The sequence below is a fragment of the Lagenorhynchus albirostris genome, chromosome 15 (assembly GCF_949774975.1).
Source record: "Lagenorhynchus albirostris chromosome 15, mLagAlb1.1, whole genome shotgun sequence".
Lineage (NCBI taxonomy): Eukaryota > Metazoa > Chordata > Mammalia > Artiodactyla > Delphinidae > Lagenorhynchus > Lagenorhynchus albirostris.
In genome coordinates, this window is record NC_083109.1 from 46,350,888 (window position 1) to 46,378,398 (window position 27,511).

At 45.0% G+C, this 27,511-nt stretch overlaps 1 protein-coding gene across 6 annotated transcripts in view; it reads left to right on the forward strand.

Annotated features, from left to right (window-relative positions):
• Positions 1-27,511, forward strand: part of RALGAPA2 (Ral GTPase activating protein catalytic subunit alpha 2) — a 281,841-nt gene that overhangs the window by 85,375 nt on the left and 168,955 nt on the right. For 5 of the 6 annotated variants that reach the window (XR_009535079.1, XR_009535080.1, XR_009535078.1 and 2 more), the window contains exons 14-18: positions 3,446-3,557; positions 10,093-10,330; positions 13,528-13,692; positions 24,100-24,237; positions 25,710-25,807. Coding sequence is in view for 3 of the 6 variants with exons in the window: in XM_060122391.1 (XP_059978374.1) it covers positions 3,446-3,557; positions 10,093-10,330; positions 13,528-13,692; positions 24,100-24,237; positions 25,710-25,807 (751 nt within the window). In the remaining 3 variants the exon portion in view is untranslated. The remainder of the gene's footprint in view (positions 1-3,445; positions 3,558-10,092; positions 10,331-13,527; positions 13,693-24,099; positions 24,238-25,709; positions 25,808-27,511) is intronic. The other variant, XM_060122393.1, reaches the window with a different exon arrangement.

Here is a 27,511-nt window from a genome sequence, read left to right on the forward strand (position 1 = left end):
GGGCTGGTGGCACCTGCCTCCCAGAAATGCTCGGGGTCCCTGTTCCCAGGCCTGTGCTCTGGAGGCTGGAGCCGTTGCTCAGGGAGCCATGGGGGTGAGATGGGACTGAGCCCGCAGGGCCTCCAGGGCCTTGCATCCAGCCCTTTTCTTTCTCAGATGAGGGGGAGCGGGCCCAGAGGAAGCCGGCGGGCCGAAGGTGCACAAATACAGGAACCACAGATGCCAAAATGGTCACTTGAAGCTGTACCTTCCGGTGTCATCTTTCCCAGACTTTTACACTTAGCACTGTTTGCCGAGAAGCTGTTGCTAAAGCGTCACAGGGATGAACAAGGCAATTTAAACAAAGTTAAAAGCTGTGTCAGTGATGCTGAAAGCAATGAGAAATGCCGGAAGCTTTCAACTGAAATATCTGCTCCACATACCAGTTGTATCAAGTGTTTTTGATGCTTTTTTTTCCTTTGAAAACTCTATGAATTCTGTATACCAGTGTATCAGTAATATTTTGATATTTTTGATAATCTTTTTTGGGGTGAAAATTCTAGGAAATAAAATTAAACAATGCTTCTCTGTTTCTTTAATAATTCAGAGATTTCCAGGTAAAACTATAAAAAAATCAAAATATAGGAATAGATGAAAATACTCACCGAAAAAAAAAAAACTAAAGTCAGTAGAGCATAGACCAGGGATGTGATCTATTTGCCTAGCAGATTTTCCTGTGTATTGAAGTACCGGACCATCAGTGAATTCCCTCCCTCCCTCCCTCCCTCCCTTCTTTCATCTGGTAAATAACTAGGGAGCTTCTGCTGTGAGGACAGAGGGTAAACTAGACAGACAGGGTCCCTGCCCTCCCGAGGCATCCGTCCTCATAGGCCTGAGAGACGCGATGAACACAAAAGTGGGGTCAGGTGGGGTTCAGCGCTAAGAACCGTGGAGCTGGTTGTGGGGGGCAGTGTGGAGGGTGGGAAGGCCTCTCTGAGCAGAGCCCAGAGGGAAGAGCATCCCCACGAGGAGGAACTGCAGGTCACAGCTGCTGGGTTCCGGGCAGGATGAGATGGCGGCCAGTGCAGTGGGGGGCACCCCAGGCCAGGGGGCACAGGGCCCCGCGGGCTGCAGGAAGGTCCCCGCTACCTCTGCTTGAGCGCGAGAGTGTGACACGACCCGATTTATGTTTCCAAAAGATCTCTGGCTGCTGCGTGGAGAGAGACAGTGCCTGGAGTGCAGACTCTGTGGCGGTGGATGACGGTGGCTGAGAGCAGGCTGTAGCCCGGCAGGTGCCGAGTAGTGGCCCCCAAAGAGGGGATAGCCGGTGTTAGTGAGTAGGTGTGCAAGGAGATGGGGGCAAAGTAGAGAACAAAGAGGCAGCAAGAGCCGCTCCTCCGCCACTCGGGAGCACACATGGGCCGTCCTGGGCTCGCTCTTCAGGCAGGTCGCCTTTGAGAGGAGCGACCAGAGTTAATGTTTCTCAAAACACAAAGGAACAAGCAGAGATCAGAACCGTTAGCAAAGATTTTTCCAAACTGGAGGTAGTTTTCCACCCCCATTCTCTTCCAGAAGACTCCGTGTGGGAATGTTGTGGTTCCCAAGCTTTCTTAGGTTCAGAAGTTAAACCTGCCTTGTGTCTGTGTCGGTCTTTGCCTCCATCAGGTCTGCATCTTTGGTAACAGTTCCCATGACTGAGGTTTTGGCTGAAAGTTACTACGTTTCTTGTTCTCACGTTCGCACGATGGGTGTGGAAGGGGCTGTTTTTCCTTGTCTTGAGCATCACACAAGGTGCGCAGCAGAGGCGACCCTGGGTGCAGCCCTCCCTTCCCCCTGTGACAGGGCCCGGGGGACGCTGGCCGGGGCGAGCGCAGGCTGTCCCAACCCTGGGCCATTTCTCCCCTCATCCTCCTCAAAGTCGCCAGCTGCTCCAGGCATGTGTGCCCCGATCCTCTAGTCCTGAGCCTGCAGGGTCCGTGGGTAGGGGGCCGGGCGGGCAGGCAGAGCAGAGCACAGTGGGAACGGGCACCTGCAGAAACCAGGACGGAAGTCGGACAGGGTCAGCCACGAGGAGGGCAGGAGACCCTGGAGAAGTTTAATGAGATCCAGCATCGTGTTAAGAGAAAACATTGTTCTCAGAAATGTGAGAAAACTATAAAGGAACCATGATTTGAGATCTCATTATCCGACCTGGACCAGATTACTTTGTCCACTTGGTTTTATCACTGAAGAGCCAGGCCAAGGAGGAAGTTACAGAGATGAACGAACGGTTTGTGCTCAAGACCTCGAAGTAGTTAAAGGGACCGGGGTGATTTCCCTCCATTAACAGAAAATAATGTGTTCTCCGTTTCCATGGCATCTGGGGGAAGATATGAAGAATGTAACTCAGCTGTGAGAGAGAAGAATGCCCTTTGGCTGTGCTAGAGAACTTACCATCATCATCACAATTAGCGGTGCTATTTTGTGTCTCTAGTGTTTTATACTCTTTAAAGACTTTTTACATAAAATGCCATCTCCGGGACTTCCCTGGTGGCGCAGTGGTTAAGAATCCGCCTGCCAATGCAGGGGACATGGGTTCAAGCCCTGGTCCGGGAAGATCCCATATGCTGGGGAGCAACTAAGCCCGTGCGCCACAACTACTGAGCCCACGTGCCACAGCTACCTAAGCCCGTGCGCCTAGACTCGTGCTCTGCAACAAGAGAAGCCACCTCAATGAGAAGCCCGCGGACCGCAACAAAGAGTAGCCCCTGCTCGCCACAAACAGAGAAAGCCCACACGCAGTAACGAAGACCCAGCACAGCCAAAAAAAAAAAAAACAAAACACGGTCCGAGGAGTGCTGTGATGGAGACGTTGTGACCGCGGTTCCGAGGGGTGCCCTGTTTGCAGAGTCAGGATCTTCCAGGCACAAAGCTCCGTACCCTAAGCGTCCAGTGGTGACCTTTCCCAGCCCTCCTACCTGTGGGAGTGCTGTGGAGCGCGGCCACCCGCCACTGCCGACGGAAGACCTCCCCAGGACGAGGACCAGAAAGTCCATGTTGTTTACTGTCACACAGAGAGATAGGGAGGCCGCTCAGTTTAAGTAAAATAATGGATGTGAAAGTTTGAGAGCGCTGCGTAAGTTCCGTAGGCACAGTTCTCCCCGTGTGCCGTAGGTGCTGGCACAGGTGGGGAAAACGCGTCGCCTCCATTTTTACAACGGGGGGGTGGGGGTGGTCAAGCTGGGATGAGACCTGGGTTGTCCTGTCTACTGATGTGGGCACAAGAGGCATATTTTTAGAACTGTGGTAACATAAGCTAGCTTATTTTGCTAAGTATGGTATTCATTATGTAATGGGCATTGAGATACTTCTGAATGATATGTGATTATCAATTTTGCTGAATCCTTAAGAGAATCTCATGTACCTATAAATGTAAGTCCTTTGGAGATGTGATTAATAATATGAGCTTTCATTTTGGGTGGCCCAGGGAACAGATGTTGCAAATACTACTCAGGATAACAGAAGCTGTCATGCAGAAGCCAAAGGATAAACAAATAAAGGACTTGTTTGCCCAGAGCTTGGCCGGGTTACTGTTTAGGGTAAGTTTTTTTTATTAAAACACTGCAAATGCAAGAAATGAATTAGATTTTACAGCAAATTAGTTTTAATCACAGAATTTCAAGAGTAAAATTAAACTAACTTTAAATTTCTAAAAATTTAATTAGAAAATTTCCTTCTTAGCTTTGTCTTGAAGCTTGTAATCTTGTCTTTACAATTAGTGCTGCTCTTCTCTTAGGCCTTCCCACCTTTCTGCCATCTACTTCCTCTTTTGATTTGCTGAAGGTTGCTAGAAATTAGGAAGATGACAAGAGCTGATGCCCTTGGTGCCGGGCCAGGTAGATTTGAAGAGGTGAAGGATGGACAGAGCATGGGAATAGGAATAGGATGGGAGAGGTTCGGACTAGAGATAAACGTGTGAGGGCCATTGATGTGCTGAGCGATTGTGTTTAAAGCCACAGGGCTGGGTGGGATCACCTGGGGAGGGAGAGTGTGTCAGAGAGAAGAGGGCCATCTGCCGATGGTCAGATGGAGAGGGCCAGCCAGAGATTCTGAGGAATGGTGGCCAGTGACCTGGGAGGGTAACTGGGGGCGCATGTATCCTGGATGCCCTGAGAGCAGTGTTGAGTAAGAGGAGACAGCCAGTCGACTGTTGGCTTTGCCAAGATGTTGGTGGCTGAGAATGTTCTAGGGGAATGAGGCCCACCTGGAGTGGATGGAGGAGAAAGTGAGAGCTGGGCAGTGGAGGTCCCAGCTAGAGTCACGGCTTTGCAGAGGGAATGGTGTGGAAGGGAGGGGGGAGGAGGGGGTGAGCTGGAGCCAGTGGGGATGTGGGGAGCAGGGTTTCAGGAAGGTGGCGGTAAAGTATGCTTGGTCACCAGTGGGGATGATCCAGGGAGGGAGAGTAGCATCGTCTGGGGCAGAGAGAACCTCAGAGGTGAAGTTCTGGACCAGGTGAGGAGCCGGGTTGGCTTCCAATGGGAGCGGAGAGCCAAGGAGATGGCTGCGGTTCCTGCATCTCATGGCAAGAAGGGTCCAGCGCAGGAGTCTCTGACGTCACCCTGAGGGGCAGAGAGGAGAAGGCACGTGAGGAACTGACGGCCTGGAGAGAAGTTGAAAGGGTCCTGAGGGCGGCAGCCTGTTGCAGCATTGCTCTTTTCTAGAATCACTAGTATTTATGGAATGCATAGTTGTTACGAAATATTTCTGACAGAGAGCAGGGTGAAAGAATGTGACGTTCTATCCAATAAAGGCTGTGGTCCAGTGGATGGGCCTGACTTTGAGTAATCCAACAGGAGAACGAGGGTGGACCATCAGCTGGGGTGACACTGCAGGGACAGAGGTGGCTGCCCTCCTCGGGGACTGGAAGGTGGTTTTGGAGGTTATGTGTTAAGAGCATATCCAGAATACAGGTAGGTTCTGTGGGTGAAAGTGACAAAAAAGAGAAGTTAGTACTCTAAATAAAGCCAAATATTCCCTTTGTAACGCAAGAGAAGCCAGCTGTTCATATTGATTTTGAATAGTTTACTATGACTGAATGATCCTGACCTGACGAGAAACGTAGGAAGGGCTGCAGAAGTAATTGGCATGAACTCAGTTAACCCCTCATGGTATAATCACCTTTAGTCTGATAACCTTGCCTTCACTGGATGGGTGAAGTGCTCTGCACACCCTTCTGTGTGTCCAGCTTTGCTGTGCTCTCGCCTGTAAGGTGGCACTGACCACCTGCCCTGCGGTCTGCCTGGACAGACAGACCCTCTGCTCACCTTGCTCTGACTCTGGAGCATCTCACTGTTTGACCTTCCTGACCTCCCCTTCTTTTTTTTTTTTTTTAACATCTTTATTGGGGTATAATTGCTTTACAATGGTGTGTTAGTTTCTGCTTTATAACAAAGTGGATCAGTTATACATATACATATGTTCCCATATCCTGACCTCCCCTTCTTGATGGGACTGGAGCTGCCATGTGACATGGATGGGGGCCGGGCTTAGGCGGCGGGTGCCTGGGCCCCACTCCTCACCAGTTGTCTAGTCCCATATCTATTGTGGGTCTTGGAATTAGAGTGAGAACTTGTCACTAAACTAAGCAAGAGTGTATTGTGGAGTGTGGTTTCTGTTTGTTTGGTTTTGGTTTGGGGAGTGGGGCAGAACCCTCCTCATTAATGGAGAAGTCTTGTCAGATCTTACTCGAAGATGAGTTTTGAGTCCATGATTATTAATGATTTTGATGTCGTTGTTGTTATTATTTTGGCAGTGGTTCAGTGCATCCAGAGGAATGCTTACGTTAATTAAGAGCTAACCATAAAGTAGCAGAGAGAAGATGTGCTTTTTAGACTTAGACAGATTCTGGGTTCTGACCCCAGCTCTGGTACTTCCTGGCTTGTGTGGCCTTGAGCAAATCACTTCATCTTTCTGAGTCTTGTCCCTCATCTGCCACAGTCAGGAAAGGGCTCCTTCCTACCTTCCAGGGTTGTTGGAAGAATCAGAGAGGATGCACCTGGGATTTATGATCATCTGTTGGCCTCCCAAGTCCTTTTGTGAGACCCCAGGAGGAGAGAAATGTGAAAGGTCAGGGCAGATCTGCCAGGCAGTCAGGCGGCTCCATCTTAGTCCCATCCTACAATTAAAATGTGCTGTCTGGGTTCCCTGGTGGCGCAGTGGTTGAGAGTCCGCCTGCCGATGCAGGGGACACGGGTTCGTGCCCCGGTCTGGGAAGATCCCACATGCCGTGGAGCGGCTGGGCCGGTGAGCCATGGCCGCTGGGCCTGTGCGTCCGGAGCCTGTGCTCCGCAACGGGAGAGGCCCCGACAGTGAGAGGCCCACGTACTGCAAAAAAAAAAGTGCTGTCTGATCATTATTTGTGTGGTCATGCAGCCTGTCTACAATTGCCAGATACTTGATTTTTAAAATTTTGAATAAAGAGACTATTAAAGGGGACGGGGAATTTTAAGTTGCCATTATCCTTTTATCTTTTTCTAATTTTTCCTTGAAATTTTCTTGAAATGATAGTTGAGTTTTACTTAGTTTTAAATACTTACCAAGTAGTGCTGATTGCCATAAATGATGCTTTACATACTTCCATCAGTGCTAACTGCCTCCTGCTTGAAGCTCAGAAGTGTATCAGGAAACTTGGACTTCGGTCCTTCTGTTTATAGCCTGAGCCAATACCTTAAAATTATGTCATCCCCTAAGTGAGGTGGGTAGAGAGACATAGAAAGTGCTTGGTTAGGAAACTTTGTAAGAAAAGGAGTGATTTACCAGTGAAGGTGTCTTTTATACGTCTTGTGTGCCAAGACATACTTGATAAAACATGACTTTCAGTGCCGAAGGATGAAATTAGGGATGCCCTTATTCAGCTTTTTATCTTTAGAGAGAAATAGGACTCCAGAAAAGCCGCGTAAATTGTCCAGGTCACAAACCAGGTTAGTGACAACCGAGTCTGAGGCCCTCTCTTCCCTTCTTCCTGTTAGAAAAGGGGGCCCTGGGCTTACGTCTGCTGACTGTCCTTAGCTGTGAATGAGAATGAGGTGTGATGTGTGATGATGCACATGTTTGTGAGATTTGCGGAGGTGAAGCCTATAAGCTGCAGGAAGTCATGGTTCTGTCCTTGTCTAATAATTAGTCAATAAAGCGAGGCCAGTGCAGGACCCAGTGGGCATCTTATACACACTCCTCTGCTTTTAAACCTGAAGCCAGCGCCGTGACCACACGTGAGGCTGAGTCCTGGCAACTTGGCCAGTCTCTGCATTCTCCTACTCTGGAAGATTATATATATATTTTTAAATATATTTCATTTTATTTCTGGCTGTGTTGGGTCTTCATTGCTGTGCGCGGGCTTTCTCTAGCTGCGTCGAGCGGGGGCTACTCTTCGTTGCCGTGTGCGGGCTTCTCACTGCGGTGGCTTCTCTTGTCACGGAGCATGGGCTCTAGGTGCGCGGGCTTCAGTAGTTGTGGCTCACGGGCTCTAGAGCGCAGGCTCAGTAGTTGTAGCGCACAGGCTTAATTGCTCCGCGGCACGTGGGATCTTCCCGGATCAGGGCTTGAACCCATGTCCCCTGCATTGGCAGGCGGATTCTTAACCAGTACACCACTAGGGAAACCCCTGGAAGATTATATTTTTGATCTACCATTTATTAATTTTATTGTGTATATGCACTTTATGGTAATGACCTCAAACTCATTTTGAAAACAGGAGTGTAAAAAATGAATAAACAGAAGCTGGCATTTTAGTCAGAATAAAAATGTATAATAAAGTACTAATAACAATAAATGGTAACATTATTTTAATTTTTCCTTTTGCATTGTCCTTAATTTTTAAAAAATTCATTCATCTTAGAACCAGATTTTAAATATGAGTGTTTAGAACCTTGTTTTCAATATACTCAACTATTTTAGCTCAACTTTAACATTTTTACCCCTTTAAAAAGTGTAGTTAACATGAATTAAAACAGAGAACAGGTACATTGTCATGAGGGTCACTTTATATATGATTTTTCAGGTGGTCAGAGCAGGCTTGTCTAGGTACAGACTCCTTTCTTTTTCTCAAAGTTTTCCTAGGTCTATATTAGAAAAATTTCTCTTTTAATTAAAAAGCAGTCTACGGCCACATGACCCTGAACCCGCCTAATCTAATCTAAATTAAAAAGCAAATTCACCCCCATCCCATGCACAGTACAGCTCCTGACAGCAGTGGGAGCCTATTTGCATCTGGGTTGGGCAGAGATATTGGCGAGTTGGCACCTTACCTGGTACATTTTAGCTCTGACAATAGATCAGGGAAGTTACCCAGACTTTGGCTATAAAGATTCCCTCTACTAAGATTGGGAAAGCATCTGGGGCTCATCTGAGATGGACTTGGCACTTCTTTCAAGGGAGATACATTTTGGTTTTTTGTTGTTGTTTGTTTTTTATTTATTTTAGTTTTAGGCTGTGTCGGGTCTTAGTTGAGGCACGCGGGATCTTCGTTGAGGCATGCGGGATCTTTCATTGTGGTGTGAGGTCTTCTTTCTGGTTGTGGTGTGCGGGTTTTCTCTTCTCTAGTTGTGACGTGCAGGCTCCAGGGTGCGTGGGCTCTGTAGTCTGCGGCACGCAGGCTCTCTAGTTGAGGCGCACGAGCTCAGTAGTTGTGGCACGCGGGCTTAGTTCCCCAACCACGGATTGAACCCTCGTCCCCTGCGTTGGAAGGCGGATTCTTTACCACTGGACCACCAGGGAAGTCCCGAGAGATACATTTTAAGTTGAATTTTAAAGGATGCGGAATATTTTGGCAGAGGTAAGGAGCTGGGCACCTTGGAGGTAAGGAAATACCCAGAATACATGCATAATTGTCTTGTTGTAGGGTTGCCCCTGCGAGCAGCTGTAGTACTGTGGACTGTGAGACCAGGGGGACTGAGGGACTCTTAGGGAAACGAACTCTGATGGGGTAAATGCAGACTGCTTCCTGGAGGCTGGGGGTGGGTGACATCAGGGACACCCAGGAGGAAGTGACGTCCAAGTTGTGACCTGAAGAGTGGGTGGAAGTTAAAGAAGCAAAATGAGGAAAGAGAGGGAGGGAAGGGTATGTGCAGAGGCTGGGAGAGGAGAGGCCAGGTGGAGGGCCTGGAGGGCTCTCAGTGGAGGAAACTGAGTTCTTTTCACAACTACGCTGCGTGGCAGGTGCCTGCAGGACGTGGCATGTGGGCTACGAGTGAGCAGAGAGAAGGGTCAGGAAATCAGCATCTCGAGAGGTCTGGGTTGAACGTGGGCAGTGAGCAGATGGTCATTGGAGCCATGAGAACGGGGACCAAAACCTAGGCAGAAGGTGGGGTGGCAGAGGATGGAGTGAGTGTGGAAGATGGAGTGAGTGTGGGCCATTCTTTCAAGAAATTTGGCTTTGAAAGGGGAAGAAGGGGCTGTAGCTCGAAAGGAACATCAGGGCTCAAGGGAACTTCTGTGGCATTTTTTTGAGATAAGGAAGAATTGGATCATGTTTACATGCTGATGGGTAGAAGCTGGGGAAGTAGGATGGGCAGGGGGTCAAGGTGAGGTGGGGTTAACAGAAATGCAGAGTCTGAGGAGGAGGCCAGGAGCAGGGGTCAGGGTCGGGGGGCACGCAGGAGAGCAGGGCCCCCTCCCTGCACGGCCTGCAGTGGGGGAGGAGCCGGGCGGATGCAGGCCTAGTGGGCGGAGGTCCAGGGCATTGTTCCCTGGGGTCTGTGCTCTGAAGTCTGCTTTGAGCTCATCTGCTGCCAGTCAGGCAGGAGCTGGTGGAGGTGGAGGTTTAACTGCAGAAGACAAGGCTCGGAGTGGCCCCTGCAGGGAGTGAGGGGGCGAATAGGCTCCCCAGGTCCCGCCAGGACCAACCACAGACACTAGGATCATTTTGATCAGTGTCTGTTCAGAATGATAACTAATTTCACAGTAGCTCAAATCTTGGTTACAGTGGATCAGATGCATTTTGAGAAATTAAACACAGTATCCCCAAGCACTTTTTATGTTAAAATTCATTTTATTAATAGTGATTTTCAATGTTTTGTCGAAAGTACACTTCTTCCAAATGGAGATGATTGAATTCTCCTGTTGATTGGTCGTTTTCAGACGCTCATGGTGGCCTGGATCCGCGCAAACCTCTGCGTGTACATCTCTCGGGAGCTCTGGGACGACTTTCTCGGGGTGCTGTCCTCCCTCACAGACTGGGAAGAACTCATCTACGAGTGGGCCAGCATCATGGACTCCTTGACGGTGGTGCTTGCCAGGACCGTGTACGGAGTTGAGATGACAAACCTACCTCTGGACAAATTAAGTGAACAGAAGGAGAAGAAGCAGCGAGGCAAAGGTATTTCCTGCCTGGCTGGGTGGCACCGGGCGTCTGAGTCTGGGGAGGAGTGTGTATTAAACAGCAGGCAGTCGACGCATGGAATTTCATAGTCAGCTGAACCAGCTGTACGGACAGTATCTTTTTTTTTTTTTGTGGTACGCAGGCCTCTCACTGCTGTGGCCTCTTCCGTTGCGGAGCACAGGCTCCAGACGTGCAGGCTCAGCGGTCATGGCTCACGGGCCCAGCTGCTCTGCAGCATGTGGGATCTTCCCGGACCAGGGCACGAACCCATGTCACCTGCATCGGCAGGCGGACTCTCAACCACTGCGCCACCAGGGAAGCCCCGGACGGTATCTTTTAACGGTGGTGTTCAATCGCGTCTCCTAGCACTGTGTCCCCTTAGTGAGGATGACGGACAGGCTGGGAAGAAGGAAGAAGGAGGATTGGGAACAGTAGTGATAGCGGTGGGGGCCGGGTGCACCTTCTCTGCCTTCACCCTCAGGGGAGCCTGTGATGTCCGTGCCACTCTCGCCACATCACAGACCAAGAAACTCAAGGACAGAGTCCACAGGGATTGGCTCACTCGGGGTCACACAGCTAAGAAGCGGTAAAGCCGGAAATCAAAGCCAGGCAAGTCCCACTCAAGGCGCCCCACTATTTATCATCTATTCTGCTGCGCCCCACCCCCGGGAAGGTGGAGAAGTTCTGAATGCTTCACATGGAGTCATTCTGGCTTTTTTGTGTTTCTGGGTGAAAATTGTTTTGAGACCTGGAGTCAGATCAAGGCGGGAAACCTCAGTACTGATCTCTGTTGGGGATGACACTCTGCAGCCCGTCTTCATTACTGTTTTTAAGGCTGTGACGCAGTCCTTGGATTAGTTCCCTGTACTCCAGCTTATTGTGTAAAGATTTTGAGGCCGCTCATAGAAATACACATAATACAATGGATAAAGTACATAAGGACACTGGGGCGGAATGACCAGGGGTGGAGCTCCAGGCATGGATAAAATGCCAGGATGCACAGTGAAGAGCCTCGGTGCTGCTGGGGAGGCGGGAAGGGGGCCACCGCAGATTCAACTCTGATCATCACAGAGTAACACGGGAGAATCACAGAGTGCAAAAGGTGTAAACAAGCTAGTTGCTTGGCTTGTCCTGGTCCTGGGGCCTGTGAGGAATTTTTCCTCCAGAGACTTGCTGTGGTCAACTACAGCCTCGACAGTGGTCTTAGTGTAGATGGTGTCAGTTAGCTTTGCTGTGTGACAAAGCACCCCAAAATATAGCGACTTCAAATAACACCATTTATTCAGATCATGATTTTATGGGTTGGCAGTTATGTTGGCCTCACAGCTGCGTTCGCAGTCAGCCGGGCTGTGACATGCTCAGGGAGCGGCAGCTCCACTGCCAGGGGTTAGCCAGCTGTCGGCTGTGCAGTAGAGGGGACGAGGCCGTACATCTTTCATCACCCAGCAGGCTAGCTCAGGCTATTCACCTAATGGCTTAGGGTTCCAGGAGCAGGGGAGGACACACTCAGATTTTCAGGTACATTTCAAATCTCTGCTTGCTCAGTTTTGCAACCAAAAGTCATGTGCTGAAGCCCAGAGTTAATGTGGGAGAGGATGACAGAGGATGTGGATACAGGGAAGTGTGAACCAATTATGATTAGTTAACTCTGCAGAGCCATGTAGTTAATGTGACTGATTCCTAGAATGTCTTCATTGCAGTCTGTGAGTGGCTTGCCAAGGCACCAATTAGTAAGAGCAAGTCAGTGAGAAACCAAAACTAACTAGTTGAAGTATGGGGCATTCCAGTGGAATTGTCTAATCCCAGTTTGGATTTAGACTGTCTAATGCAATGTTCTCACATACTTTAGCAGAAGATCCTTTTTTCTCCCTAGTTGAAGTTGTAAGGAGCCCCTTCCTAAAAAAAATACATTAGATGGAGATTTGGGATTGAAGTCAGGGCAGGGAGCCCAGAGCCTGAGCCCCGGGCCTCTGTAGTGTCCTCCATAGCAGCTCTGGGGGCCTCTCTGTAAACCCAGAGTCTGGGAGGGTCTAGGTGCTTCCAGCCAGGAACTTGGCTCCCTGGACTGTGGCTCTCAGTCCAGAAGAGCCTACCTGACTGGGGCACCTTTCAGGATGGAGGGGAGTGGCTGAGACAGAAAGTAAGGACTTTCTCAAACTAACCATGTTCCCTGCCTCCTGGAATTCTTATAATCCACCCTCCCCTTCAGCCCCCAAAATATTCTCTTCCCTCCCACTATGCGAACACAGATTCATAGGGAAAGATAGGCTTGTCTTAGGAAGGTAAACAACTTCAAAAAATGCTATTTTCAGGAAAGATACAGAACAAATTTTACTATTTAATTAATGACCATGGCAAATATTTCTGATTTATTTATTATATTGCCTTATTCTTAAAACACATTTAAATATCCATTATGGAAATACTTGCTGTATGAGCACTAGATTTGTGGAAACAAAGTACACTCTCAGAAGAATCTGGGTGTGACAGCGAGCCACAGGTGGCAGCCGCCAGCCACATCGTACATGTGCGGAAACCTCTAAGTGCCTCATCCTCTTTTCTTCTGTCTTTCTTTTGATCCTTGACCACTTACTTAAAATACTTGTCCAGAGCAGTATGAGAGGAGAAAAAAGGAGATTCACAGATCTGCAGTAGTTTACTATTTGGAGCTTCGCTTAAAATAGGATTTTGTATTGTTTGTAGAATTTCATTAACTTTGCTTATTTGAGTATAATTAGAGTTTATGGGCATAAATTTCTTTCAGGGATTCATGGAGAGGTTGGCGTCTACAGGACGGAATACTGTTCTCAAATCAGGATCTCTAATTTACTGGTTTATAGAAGCAGTTTTTGGAGTATCCTGCGAGCAGTGATGTAACTTCCTTTGACATTGTTCTCATGTTGAGGAAGATTTATTAATTTTTTTTTGTATATTGGAATGAGTACCGTGAAGATATGTGAATTTTCATGAGACCGTTGAAGATGCTTGAAAAATACTTCGGCAGCAGGAATTTTCAGATTCCTGATATATGAATAACTCCCTAAATTGTAATATAAGGAAGTGGCACCTAATCTGCAGCAAGAGAATCTGCTGACTTATATACAGCATTCTATGTATGACATTTGCTGAGCAGCACAGGCTATGAAAGAAATAATAATGAATTCAGTCTCTGGATTATTTTCCTTGTCTCGTAGGCTGTGTTCCAGATTCTCAGAAAGGAACCACCGTGGGGAGATCCTTTTCTCTGAGCTGGCGGAGCCACCCCGATGTGGCCGAGCCCATGAGATTTAGGAGTGCCACCACATCCGGGGCGCCGGGAGTCGAGAAAGCGAGAAACATCGTCCGCCAGAAAGCAACCGGTAAGCACGTGTTCTAGTGTTTCTCAAAGGAATGGATTTATAGGAATCAAATGTTTTTAAAGTTTTAAAGTTCCACTCAGAACTTAAAACACCAGGCCTTTTATTAACTGAGATATCTCTGTATCTTTTCAACTTTCTGTCTGACTACTTTCCGAATCAGTTTGTGACATTTATTTCTAAACCCTTCATTGTGAAAAAGAACTTGAGATGTTAATATTGAGTGAGATATTTGTGCAAAAGAGAGAAAATAGATGTTTTGTTTGACCCTTGAAGAAAATAGATTCTTAGTAATCACACAACCAGTTGCATTGTTGTTGCCGTTGAACAATGCTGATCTGAAGAGAGGGTGGAAACTTATTCCAGCAAAGAAAAGGAGAATAAGGGCTTAGTTTTCAGGACTGGAAGGAGACATTTACATTTTTTGCTTCTTTGGAAAATGGAGCTTTACACGCCTGTAGATGTTGACCTTACAGGCTGTTAGAATTAACAAGAACTTGACCGGGAACCTCCAGTTAATCAAACTGTTGCTACACTTTACTCTTAAAAAGAGAGAACTCTTTAATAGGTAAGCTTGTATACAGTTTTTAATAAGAACAAATAAAGCCCAGAACCTTCCCAGTGACTTTGAGGCTGTAACTTAAGTTTAAAACAGATTCCTATGAGTTTTTCTCAGATTCCTGTAGTTTTTCACATCAATAATACCTTGCAATTGTAATTGATATTCAGCATGTTGACCGCAGAGAGAAGGTCACAGTTTCCTCTGGTCATAAATCAAGGATTCATGGACACTCAACATTTTTTCCAATGCTTAGTAAAGGCTTACTACAGACGGCTTAGAATCCTGTTGGAGTTTTAATGAAAATATATTACACCTCAACCCTAACTCCTCCTTGTTTTCACCATAGTATTTGTTTGTCATTGTCACCTTATTTATACTCTCCTTCTTGCTTCCTCCTCTCCCTGAGGAGAGACCTAGTTTCTGGTAACAGGCAGCTTTGGGGGAGGCTTATTCACGCATTTCCTTTCTCATCCCAGCTCCCAAAATACCTTTCTTCCATCACTGGATCCTTAAAAGGGATCAGAAGAGAAGTTTGTGACAAAGGTGGCATCATGCCTGAGCCGCCCAGACTTCCTGCTGCCCCTCACAACCCCTGAATTACAGAGGTGATAAAAGTGTTCATTCAAAGCACTTTTTAAAATTTTATTCTCACATTTTAACGAGCAGCAAATGATTGTATATTGCATGTTCCATATGCCACTACTTGGCCAAAACACAGCCATAGGAGAGATTGCATCTTCCTTTTTCAAGAGGTATTCTAGACCAGCAATATGGTAGAGGCGCCAGTAGGTTTTAGAAAATCTTCTGTGCCTTTACGCCCGTGCGGTTCTGTTTATCAGTGTTCTCAGGGGCCTGAAAAGTCATACAAAGCTAAGAGCTTTTATTGGGTTGGCCAAAAAGTAACATCTTACAGAAAAACCCAAATGAAGTTTCTGGCCAACCCAATACAAAGTCATGTAAAGGTCCTTGTAGAGTATGTCACTTCAGCACCATAAACCAGGCCTTTGTAGGATTCATTCAGTTAAAAACACTTGGAAGCATAACCTTTAAAAGAGAATGAAGATGAGAGCTATTGAGTAGGACAGATCTATTATCTTCATGTATTCTACACACATACATGTATGGATATGTATATATGTATTTCCTATTTTATACTTTTTAATATTATAAAATATTATGATTCTTGTTGCCTGTGAAAACAATGGTTTTTGAATATTTTATTACATCCTGCTGTTTTATAAATGTAATCTGCATAGACTACACGAGCTTTTACTCACTTCTATTATTTTTACGTATTTTTAGTCTTTTAAGAAGGCCCAGAACATTTTTATGGTAGATTTTGGTTGTGTAGAGGCCACCTTTTAATGAGAGAACAGGAAGCAGCTCATGACATTAGTTTGTGCACTGTTATCATGAAGATTTTTTATTATGGAAGACCCATTTGAAAGTGACTTTTTTTTCTAATCCCAGTAAGAGAATATTTTAAGATTATTCTATTATAATTTGCCCCACAGACTACACTTAGACTGAGAAACTGTCAGTGATGGTGGCAAGAGGGAAATATAAAATCAGCAGTTGTGGAGTAGGGGAGTGACAATTAATTTAACAGAGAATGTACTCGTTTGCACCTTAAAAGGACTGGCAGGGGGAGTCTTAAGAATGACAGAGTCAGCCTCCATTCCTGAGTATGAATGATGCTAAAACTTTACATGTCTAAAGTGAATGGTTAAAGCAAGTCAATTAATTTTCACACAAAATAATCTATATTTTATTATCTCTAAAATATCTAGTGATCAATTTTAGAAAAATGCACAATTATTTGAATTATAAGAGGAAAACCTTTTTTCTTTTTTTTTTTCTTTTTTTTTTTTTGCGGTACACGGGCCTCTCACTCCCGCTGTGGAGCACAGGCTCCGGATGCGCAGGCCCAGTGGCCATGACCCACGGGCCCAGCCGCTCCGTGGTATGTGGGATCCTCCTGGACCGGGGCACGAACCCATGTTCCCTGCATCGGCAGGCGGACTCCCAACCACTGCGCCACCAGGAAAGCCCAAGAGGAAAACGTTTTAAAAGCAACACTCAAATGAAATGTCCCTGACATTGAGCATTAGACAAATCTTTTAGGAAATTTGAAGTCAGTCAGTTTGATGTTTACACAGAAGTCGTTTTCACCTAAATAGTATCTTATACGTTTGTGATTATGCTGTAGTCAGTTCTGCAGACAGTTCTGTAGAGCTGGGAATTCTGATAGAGAGTGGGGGAAGACAGGAAAGTAAAAAGTTTGTTTTGCTTTTTGCAAATGTGTCACTACCGTTTGTAGTTGTATTCCGTTAATGTTAAATAAAATCATGTGAAAATAGTACAGCAAGTAAACCTCCATATTTTTGTTTTAAGGATAAAACTGGTTTTACTAATGGTGGTTTCATATGTATGAGGCCTATTCTCTTCCTGTGTCTATCCATTTTCTCAAATGGTTTTTTTTTTTTTTTTTTTTTTTTTTTTTTTTGGGATACGCGGGCCTCTCACTGCTGTGGCCCCTCCCGTTGCGGAGCACAGGCTCCAGACGCGCAGGCTCAGCGGCCATGGCTCACGGGCCCAGCCGCTCCGCGGCATGTGGGATCTTCCCGGACCGGGGCACGAACCTGCGTCCCCTGCATCGGCAGGCGGACTCTCAACCACTGCGCCACCAGGGAAGCCCCTCAAATGGTTTTGACTAGCAGTACATAGAAACTTAAGAACACCATAAATTTTGTACTAAGAAATTGTGGATTTAATAAGCACGAAATGTGATTTAAAAGGATGGGTTTCATGGAGATTTTTTTACCTTTTTCCCAAATATCAGACCCTTGAATGTTCAACTTGACTTTTATGTGTTCTGAAGCTTTTAGGCTCTTCAGTTTACTAAACGATTTGCTTCTGAATACAGTCATCTCTCAGTAAACCAATTTTTGAATTATTGATTATTTATGAAACCATTTTAATCTTAGGTTAGATTTTCCGTCCCTCACCGTGGCCTTTTTTTTTTTTTACTCTTTTTTTTTTCGGTACGTGGGCCTCTCACTGCTGTGGCCTCTCCCGTTGCGGAGCACAGGCTCCAGACGTGCAGGCTCAGCGGCCATGGCTCACGGGCCCAGCCGCTCCCCGGCATGTGGGATCCTCCCGGACTGGGGCACGAACCCGCGTCCCCTGCATCGGCAGGCGGACTCTCAACCACTGTGCCACCAGGGAAGCCCCTCACCATGGCCTTTTTGTTTGGACCCATTAGGAAGAGAAAACTGGTTGTAATGTCTGCCCAAGTAAACAAACAAGCTAAATGTGAATCTGATACACAGCAGAAAAAAGGGAAAGGCTCAACATACAAAGCATTATAAAATGAGATTGATTATTTGTGAAAGTCCTGTGCTCCCATGCCATCAGAATGACTGAAAGTTGGCTGTATTTAGAGACTATCATTAAATACTGTGCTTTGTGCTAACTTCCTTCAAAGTTTGAAATGACCTCCTTTGAATATTTAAAGAGAGACCAGAAAAATAATAATAATGAAAAGGAAGTGAAAGATCCTGCGGTTCTTCTGACATGATTGTTGCTTTATCTCTCCTGGAAGCTAAGCGAAGCCAGTCTGTCAGCAGCTGTGCCCACCTCTCTGAGGCTTTGCCCGCCACTAAAAGCGTCCCGCTTCTCCTCCACACCGTGAGCGCTCTCTTCCCTGGTCTATCTTACACCTCTTGCTCTCACAGGCTGTCAGGTACTGTAATGCTGTCTCATGTGGCACCCCCACGTCCCTGGGCTGCTCCCGCTCGCCTCTGCGCCTGGCTTCCTTTGTTAATTTCCCCACGTCACGCATGCCTACCTGGCCATTGCACTTTGCCTTTATTTTCAACGAATATCAATTGTTTCTATGCAGTTAAGATGCTTAGTAGCAATTGGATAGTCAGGCAGAATTTCTGTGACACCACTGGTCTTTGCATTCCCAGCTGAGCACGATAGTTTTTACGAGGGGAAAACAGTGATGCCTGCCTCGTGTGCCTTCAACAGGGAGCCTTCAGAGAGGAAGGAAGTCTTCATAAAATTCTGCAACAGTTACGAGTGTGCCGATGTTAGCATGTTTGCTGGGCCTCCCCCGCAAAATGAATAAACTGGAAAAATTCTGCAGGCTAGACTTCCTTGGAGTTAGTAAATCATGTAATAATTCATGTTTAAAGTAATGATCAGTTTACACAGATTCATACTGATTATTGAGCTTAGAGTAAAAAAAAAAAAATGATAAAAATGGCTAATTTCCAAAAACAAAGAAATGTTATTCCTGGCCTTCAGCCAGTTAAAATTGAGTTTAGCTACCTGTTGTTTATATACAGAGCACTTTCTGGTTTATTAAGATGTTACAGCACCAGAAGAAATTTTTGGCGTGGACACCTCAACAAAAGGGTTTACTTTGCTCTACAGTGAATAATTAGGTCTATGTGTACTTATTTTTCAATGATCCTAAAATGAACTGAATCTTCTTGCGAAAGCGGGAAATATTTCCATGTTCTTTTTATTTTCCAAAAGATGGTATTATAGACTAGTACTTATTTAATACTGGAGATAGCTTACTTGTGGCTTTGAGTGGCACTAAATCATGTCATATTGTGGTTTAGCAAAGCAAAATTAGCTTCATTCCCCTGATGAGAATCTAAAATATCATATTATTTAATTTCTAGAATCTGAGGGAAGACTAAGAACTGTGTTTCTCAGAAAGCTCTTTTTCCCTAGTAAATACTGAAGTTGGAAAATAGTAAGAATGGTACAGGAGAAGATGGCCACCAGTCAGTTAAATTACCGATGAGCATTAACTGCTTCATAATTTGGTTTTCCAAAAAATACTCCTGCCTGGAGATGATTAATAAAGTATTTAAAATACTTTGGCTTTCTATTTGGCTGATATACATCCATAAGGAACTTTTTGCATGGTGAAAAGTTTTCTTTTTTCACAACCCACTTTTTCCCATTTCGTTTAAGTTTTTTTAACTAGTTTGTCCAGAATGTGTTCTCACAAGAAATCTTTTCCTGTTAGTAATTTCATTTTGGAAGCTTTTTTCTCATTCATTATTATATTTTAGTTTACTCAGATTCTTGATTCCTATATTTACATACACAGTTCCAGCAGAAGCAGAATATGATTTAGAGCAGAGGTTCTCAACTGGGGATGATTTGCCCCCCGGGGAACATGTGGCAATGTCCGGAGACATCTGTGGTTGTCACAGCTGGGGTCGTGCCACCGGCATCCAGTGGATGGATACTGCTAACCGTCCTACAGTGGAGAAGACAGCCGCCACAGAGAACCGTCTGATCCAAAATACCAGTGATGCTGAGGTTTGAGAGACCCCGACTTAGCGTGGCGTGAAGCAGGCCATGCTTGCGCCGTGCTTTCCGGCCTCTGCCATCCTCACTACCGGTTTTACAGCACAAAGGGTGAAGGGACCTAGCCCTATGGTGACTTTGAGGACGATCTGCTGATCTGTTTCCTCTGAAAACCACAGTCGCAAGCTCCTCCCTCATCTGAAGCCATTTCTTCTTTACCGGAAAAGTGAGCCACGGTCCCGTGTAACTGTCCTGTCAAGAGTCTGGGCCCAGAGTGATGCGGTCAGTCCCCAGTCTGAGATTGTACGTCTGCCACTGACTGGCACACGAGAGAATTAAACGTGTGCTCCAGTTTGAATTCTGGTGTTGGCGTATCTTGCTCACCTTTTGCTGAATACAGATGTAGTAGGCACACATCGCATGTGCATCATACACGGGCAATTTTAATGTTGACCTTAAAGAACGTGGACACATGTTCTTTACTAGAGGATGATTGCTAATTTTGTTTTCATTTAAGTGAACATTTCTTGGTTTTGTCCCTTGTCTATATGATTATTCAACCCACCAAAATTGTTTTAATAACCGAAACTACAGAGAGTTACTTACCTTCACCCACTGTGATGTCTTATTCTGATCCCTTTGGGGCTCTCTATTTGGTGGCAGCAGAACTTTGGGACAGTCACAACCACCTATATTCCGTTAATTAGTATGAATAGCTGCATAAGCGAACACGCGGGGGTGGAACTGGCAGTTTCAGTGATTTCCTTTTTTTCTCCTTTGTGGACACAATTCTTTCTAGCTGTTTTGCAATTTTAACTGCTTTTATGTTGGGACATTTATCAATCTGTAGCCCTTACAGGCCATGCAGACGGTAGATTTTATTTTACGTTGGGGGATATTGTGATAGTCGTAATTAGAGGATCAGTGATCTTCCCTCATTCCAAAAGAGGCTTCATGGGACCTGATTGAAAGTCTCACTTTGCGGCGTCTGCATCTGGTTCTCTGGCTTCCAGGTAGCGCCCAGTTATCAGGATGTGCTTGTGGGCAGGGTTCGGGCTGATTCACCTGTGGTCCTTGTGGGACACGTCAAGATGCTGAGTTGATTTATGTCTCTTGTGCTTTTCATAGGGTCAGCTTGGTTAGTGCACAGTGCCTTAAAAGTTAGGAAATGGCACAATTAATTCTGCTTGTGCAACCTCATATGAGGGGTAAATGGAACCCAGAATTTTGGTGATTGAAGAATGAGTCTCAGTATGTTTAATAAGATGGAGTAAGGAAGGCTTAGATTAAAGAGTGAATGAAATTTCTTTTGAAAAGTCATCAGATTCTTGAATAAATAGAAGTTTCTGAAGAGTTTACACACTTAATTTAATCATGCCAATTCTTCTCTCAGTGTGGGAAAAAATGAAATTAATCCTTATTCGATCATTTTTCTGGTGCTTTGAATGAGCTTTAGAAAGCAATGATTTAGTAATGGTGTTGGTGTTGTGTAACGTACACTATCAAGACGCTAGAAAGTTGGTGCTTTCAGAGTTTGGGTTATTGGGTTAGCTCTGCTTGAGAGAAAGTAAATGATTCGGTGAATCTGACATAGAATTCAGCTCTTTGAAGTGATTCAAATTGGGTGATAGTCAAAACAGAGAATGCATTAGACCTCCCAAAATTTATAACGCAATTTTTATATAACCTAGACTGTCCTTTTTATATTTTTCATATCAGATAATCCTCTACCTTGATATTTGCATATCAGTGTTAAATGGTTTTAATCTGTTATGAAAGAGCATTTGCTACAGCTGATCCTGTAGAAGGGGTGCAGCCTTAACAAAAATAAAAAGCCAGCAGAGGGAGCTCAAGAACTGTTTAAAAAAGAAAGGAAAAAGGTATTAAGAAAATGTTTCTGACATTCATTTGTTCGTCTATACAAAACAAATCTTGAGTATATACTTAGTACAAAGTATGAGAAAAGGCCGAAAAGTGTACATATATATAACTTGTGGGATAAGGAGAATTTATATCCTTTTTTTCACACTCTGTCAACATAACAGCCAAGTATAGGGACAGCTCAGGGCACCGTCCCCACACAGCCTGACAGATCCCTGGACCCATGGTTCTCCCCTTCCCTCCCACTCTTCTCGGCGGTTCCCGTCCCACCTCTTCCCATGGTTTCTTCAGGCTTGGACCTCCTCCATCTGAGAAGGCCCTACCAACAGGTTTACAAAAACAGAGCATTAAAGCCACATCAGGCCAGCCTGTTGGGAAGGCAGACCAGCTGGCCATGGCAGGCTCTTCGTCTGTCTGTTGTCTGAGGACCAGTGGGGACACTCGAGTTTGGAAGCCGTGGTCCTGTGGCTCTGTTGCATCCCACCAGATGGCGTCGTTCTTTATCTTGAAAATGATGCTGCCACTGTTGGCCCCGCTCTTATTTGTTTCTGCTCAGAGGCCAGAAACCAACATCTACCAGTTCTTGGCATCACGTTTAAGGGAATAAAACCCACTCTTCCCACTGTCCATAAAGGCCAGCGGGTGCCAATTATCTTTTAGAGAAGTAGGAAGCTCTTGGGCTCCCTCTGCTGACCTGCAGACTGGGATTTACAAGCAGGTTCATTAACAAGTAGAAACCCTTCCCAGAAGGTGTCAGTATCTTGCATAACTAGAATAAACAATGAGAGAAGACAGTGGGAAGGATGGTCCGCGGGGTCATCTGGCTTCTGTTGCCTGCTGCTGAGGAGCCTGGGAGTAGAGCCGAGGGGGCTGGTTTCTGCTCGGGGATGCTGGGCGGAGCATCTCAGAGCACGTAGGATGTCCGGTGTTTCTCGTGGCTGTTCAGGAGCAGGGAAGAGCAGAGACAGCCTGGAAAGACGAGGCTGTAACGGGTCTGTCTGCTCCTGCCACCTTCCCTTACTCTGCTTGTCCCCTAAGCCCAGCTTCCCATCAGTATCTGAATGGAGAATGTGGCCCAGGACTTTGCATTATAAGCGAGGGATCACACACATCTCACGGTTTTGAGGCCTGGTAACTTGTATCAGTGTACTTAAAAATGGAGCTTTTATGTGGATAGTAAAAGTAAAAGCAGCAGTCCTTCGGTGAAATCCTCCGTGTTATGTTTAGAACCTTCCTACATACACCTTCCTGGTTGGGGCCGACCAGCCCTTTGGATTGTGGCTCTGGTGAAAGGGTTACACAGAATGGGGGCACCTTGGGGGTGAGTTGCATTTCAGGTGAGGAAGCAGGTGACACTTCCAGGTAAGGCTGAATTTTGATGAGTCCCTTTTTAAAAGGACTGAAACTTCAGCTAATGAAAATTTGGGGAAAATCTGGGTGTAGAGTTCCGTGACTGCACGGGGGAGTGTGGAGCCTGGGGCGCAGGCAGTGGTGGGGGTCACACGCAAGGACCACGTGGCAAGTCCTACAGGAGGGGTGCCTGGGCGGCCCGGGGGAGGTCAGCCTCGAGGGGGGAGCTGCAGGGGCTGTGTGGGCGGGGCCTGCTCAAGACTAAAGTGAGGGAGAGCTCCTGGTGGGGGATCAAGCCTGTGGGGTGACCTCTAGGGGCCCTGGAGTGCAAGCCTGACGGACAGTGATGGGGGCCTGGGGCCTCCGTAGGAGGAGTGGCGCGGTCGCATCTCTCTTGTAGCGGGACCTCTCTGAGGCCACAAGTTAGGAGTCTGATGGTAATGCCAGAGCAGAGGGATGCTAGAACCCCAGAGCTGCAGAGAGGTGGTGGGGTGACTCTTCAGCACCTTGGGTTGTCTTTGGAGATTAAAATGAACCGTGAAGTTTAGAAACGAGCTCGGAGGGACTTCCCTTCTTTAGGGGAATATGGTTCATAGATATCCTAGCTGGGATCACCCAGTGGTCAGTGCTCAGCTGTGGTTTTCTATTTTATGACATATATTTATTGATTCTCTAAAAACACCAATGGGTCGTTTTTGTACTTTAGTGATTAATTCAACCTTGCATTTGGTGAAATGTCATTAAATAATTACAGTATTTTATTTTAGACAGTTGTACATTTATCTCTTAAAAAGAATAATCAAGTTGAAATTCCCATTTCTTTTTATCTTCCTTTAGGGTGTGTGTGTGTGTGTGTGTGTGTGTGTGTGCGCGCGCGCGCACGCGTGCGTGCGTGTGATGTCCCACTCTTGCACATGTAAGTGACCTTCCCTCGCATCTCCCGGATCCCTCTTCCCTTGACATGCCTGTCCCTGAAACTCCAATGACTTTCACAGTTCTCAACCATTCTGCTCGCTCTCCCTTCTTGTTTTCTTCACTTTGATTGAAAGAAAATGCTTTGTAGAACTTAAAAAGCAGATGTACACTTGGAGTGGAATATTACTGTTAACAAGTGTAGAAAACTTTATGATGTGAAAGACAATGATCTTACTGCACAATTTTTGTGGAAAAAAATAGTATCTAAAACTATGATTTTGAGAATCAGTTGCTTTAAGTAGTGAAATTATTTTTAAAAATCTTGAAATACATCCCTGCATGTTCTGTGTCAATGCCCACAGAAGTGGAAGAATGCCCGCAGCCGGAAAATGGAGCTGCAGCCGACTCCGGCCCCCTGGCAGCAGCCGAGCAGCAGCCAATGGTTCGGAGCAGCAGCAGCCCTGACGTCACGGAGCCACTGTGCTCAGAGGCCCCTCCGGGTACCAGCAGCTTCCCTTATTCACACGGGACCGTAGACTCTGGCCGGGAAGGGGCTGCATGTCGTGTGGCTTTCTACATTTATCCTAACTCTACTCTGTTTATTTCAAGGGAATTGATAAGTTGATTTGCAAGGATGTGATTTCTGGCAATGAAATATTTTAACTACTTATTTTAATCTATCCAAATTGTGTGTGTGTGTGTGTGTGTGTGTGTGTGTGTGTGTACTTTTTTCAAGTGTGGCATGTTTGAGGACTAGAAAAAAGTCCAGAGTGGCTGGAGTGGGCGGGAGGTAGAGAATGTTCACCACGGGTGAGGGAGGGCAGCAAGTTAGGGCGGAGGCAGGGAGGAGAGGTGTGAGGGGTGAGGAAAGGGCTGCGAGGAGAAACGTCGACAGTGAGAATGGAAGGCTGACCAGACTCGTGAAGGAGTTTATTAGCAGTGTGCAGAGTCTGCCGAGGTTGAAGATGATAACTTGTAATAGCATTAACCCACACAGTTTCTCCAACAGCTTTTAGCAGCAACTGGTGTGGAGGGCAAAGAGGCAGATGGTTAGACCTGTAAACAGTGACTAATGTATTTTACAGTGAAAGCACATGTTTAAACGGATCTTGCAACAGTGAACACACTTATTTAGTTTCATGGGTTAGAGAAGAAATCAACCCAGCCATCCCCTAGTCCTTAATGTCAGCGTCATGCCAGCCTCATCAAATGCGTAGGAAATATCCCCTCTTAGCAATCCTCTTGAAATAAGAAAATACAGTAAAAATAATTTGAGAAATGTATTATCTGAAAGATTTTCTCTTCTCCAAAAGTTTTTGTGTAAGATCATTATGACTTTTTTTTCCCCCTTAAATACTTGGTAGAATCCATCGGTTGCTTGGAGTTTTCTTCTAGGAAGATTTTAAAGTACTATTCAAATTTTTAAATCACTATAAGACTATTCATATTTTCTTTTTCCTGTTTTCTTTTGGATAAGTTGTGTTTTTTTCCTAGGAATTTGTTCAATTCATGTAATTTTTTTTCAAATTTATTGGCCCCAGACTACTCATAGAATGTGATCTTTTAAATTACCTTTTGCAGGCTTGGTGGTGATACTCCCTTTTTTATTACTGACACTGGTTATTTCTCTCGCCAGCAACGCTGAGCCACCTCACTGCTTCCTTTCCCCTTCAGCTTGCCTGGCTGACTCAGGCAGCTCTTGTCTGAGACCCCTTCCCCGAGGCTCCGGGACAGGCCTTGTTGCCTGCCCCCTGGGTAACGTAACCCAAGACAGTGAAGCTGTCTGTGCGTCAGAGACCAGGTCTATGGAGCAGACGTGACCCGTAGGCTACCAGTGTGCTGGGCCCAGATCTCTCTCTTTTGTATATCTTAGGATACTTAAATTTAATAATTACCTATGTATAAACACCTTTTCCAGTTTTACCATCTGAAGTATTCCTGCTGTTGATTCTCCCCTCTCCCAAATCTCTAGGTCAAAAGGTAGAAAATGCACAGAATGCGAGCTCTTCAGAGCCCAGGCCTGTTCAGGAGAACAAAGGACATGAGAAGAAAGAACATGAAGGAATAACAGTAAGATCTTTTCAAAATATATCCATTTGTCATTAAAAATAAACATACAAATTATTGGCACAATACATAAATTTATTAGTGGTGTGATGCTATCTTTTAAAACTTTTTTCCATTTGGATGTGTTTTAGGGCCAAATGACCTTGAGGCCTTTTAAAGCCTTGCCTACTTTCTATGTAAAATTACAGTCAAATTACAAAAATAGGGAAAAAATAAACATGAAAACAGAATTTACCATCTGGTCTGTATGTGCCCTTTCTATTTTTAAGGAGCATCCTTACCTTCAAACAAACGTTCAGATTCCCTATTCCTGATATCACTTTAGGTTGTAGCCTCCACCTGACATGAGTTCCTAGATAAGTGAGATGCTGCAAAGATCTGTTACAGTTTCTTTTTTTTTTTAATCTAAAATAGCATTTATTATTTTTTAAAACACAACTTTAAAGTATAAAGAAGAAAATTAAAAAGTAACCCTAACTCATTCATGCAGATAATTCTTATTTATTCATTTTCTAAAATTAGTATATATGAATAGAAAACTCAGACATCACTGAAAGGTACAAAATAAACAAAGAAAGTCTCTCCCTACTCTGCCCTGCCTGGAAGCTAATGAGTGCTAAATTTCCTCTGTCTTCATTTCTGTAAAGGACATATACCAGTTTGCACATTCCATATGTATATGTATATTATATGTGTATATTTCAATAATCAGATAAACACCCAGAGGCTCACCATCAGCTTAGGAACTAGAATATCTGCAGTGTTGTTGCCATGGCCTGTGGGCTTCATCCTGGTCCCTCAGAGAGCAGCTTTCTGTTGGCTTTGTGTTTATCGTGTCCTTGCTTTGCTCTATAGTTTTGCTCAAAATGTATGTATCTCCAAACAATATGTCCTTTAGTTTTCCTTATTTTTAAACTTTATAAAAGTGGTATTATTGCTTTGTTCACTCATTATTATGTATTTCTTAGTCCACATTGCAGCACGTAGCCCTAGTTCATTGCTTTCTTTGCTGTATGATACTCCACTGTGAATAGACCACAGCCTACTTTCCCATTCGCTTGTTGACAGACATTTAGATTGTTTCACTTTTTTTTTTAAATGAAAAATGAAGCTATGTACATTCTTCATCAAGAATGTGAGTGGAATTGATGAGTCACAGAGCAGCATAATGTTTTTTACAAAAGAATGTGTCTTTTTCCAAAGTGATTGTACCACTTATGTACCAGCGGTGTGTAGAGTTACCATTCATCTACATTCTTGTCAACACTTAACTATTGTCAGATTTTAAATCTTTTGAGTCAGGTGGGTGGAAATGGGATCTCATTTTATTTTGCATTTCTCAAATTACTAATAAAGTTTAAAATCTTTCCTTATGTTGATTGGCCGTATGTCTTTCATCTGTTGAATGCCTACTGATGTCTTTTCCATTTTCCTATTGATTTCTTTGTCTTTTTCTCTTTTATTTGTACTAATTCTTTATATAATCTGAATACTGATCCTATGTTGGTTATGTTTCTGGCAAATATCTTCTTCCAGTGTCTGGCATATATTTTCACTTTCTCTATGTTGTCTTTTGATGAACAGAAGTTCTTAATTTTGATATTCTTGGTTATCATTTTTGTGGTTATGTTTTATGAAAATTTTAAAATATCAACTGCACAGGGATAAAAGTATTTACCTTGTATTTATAAGTGTTTCAGTTTTGCT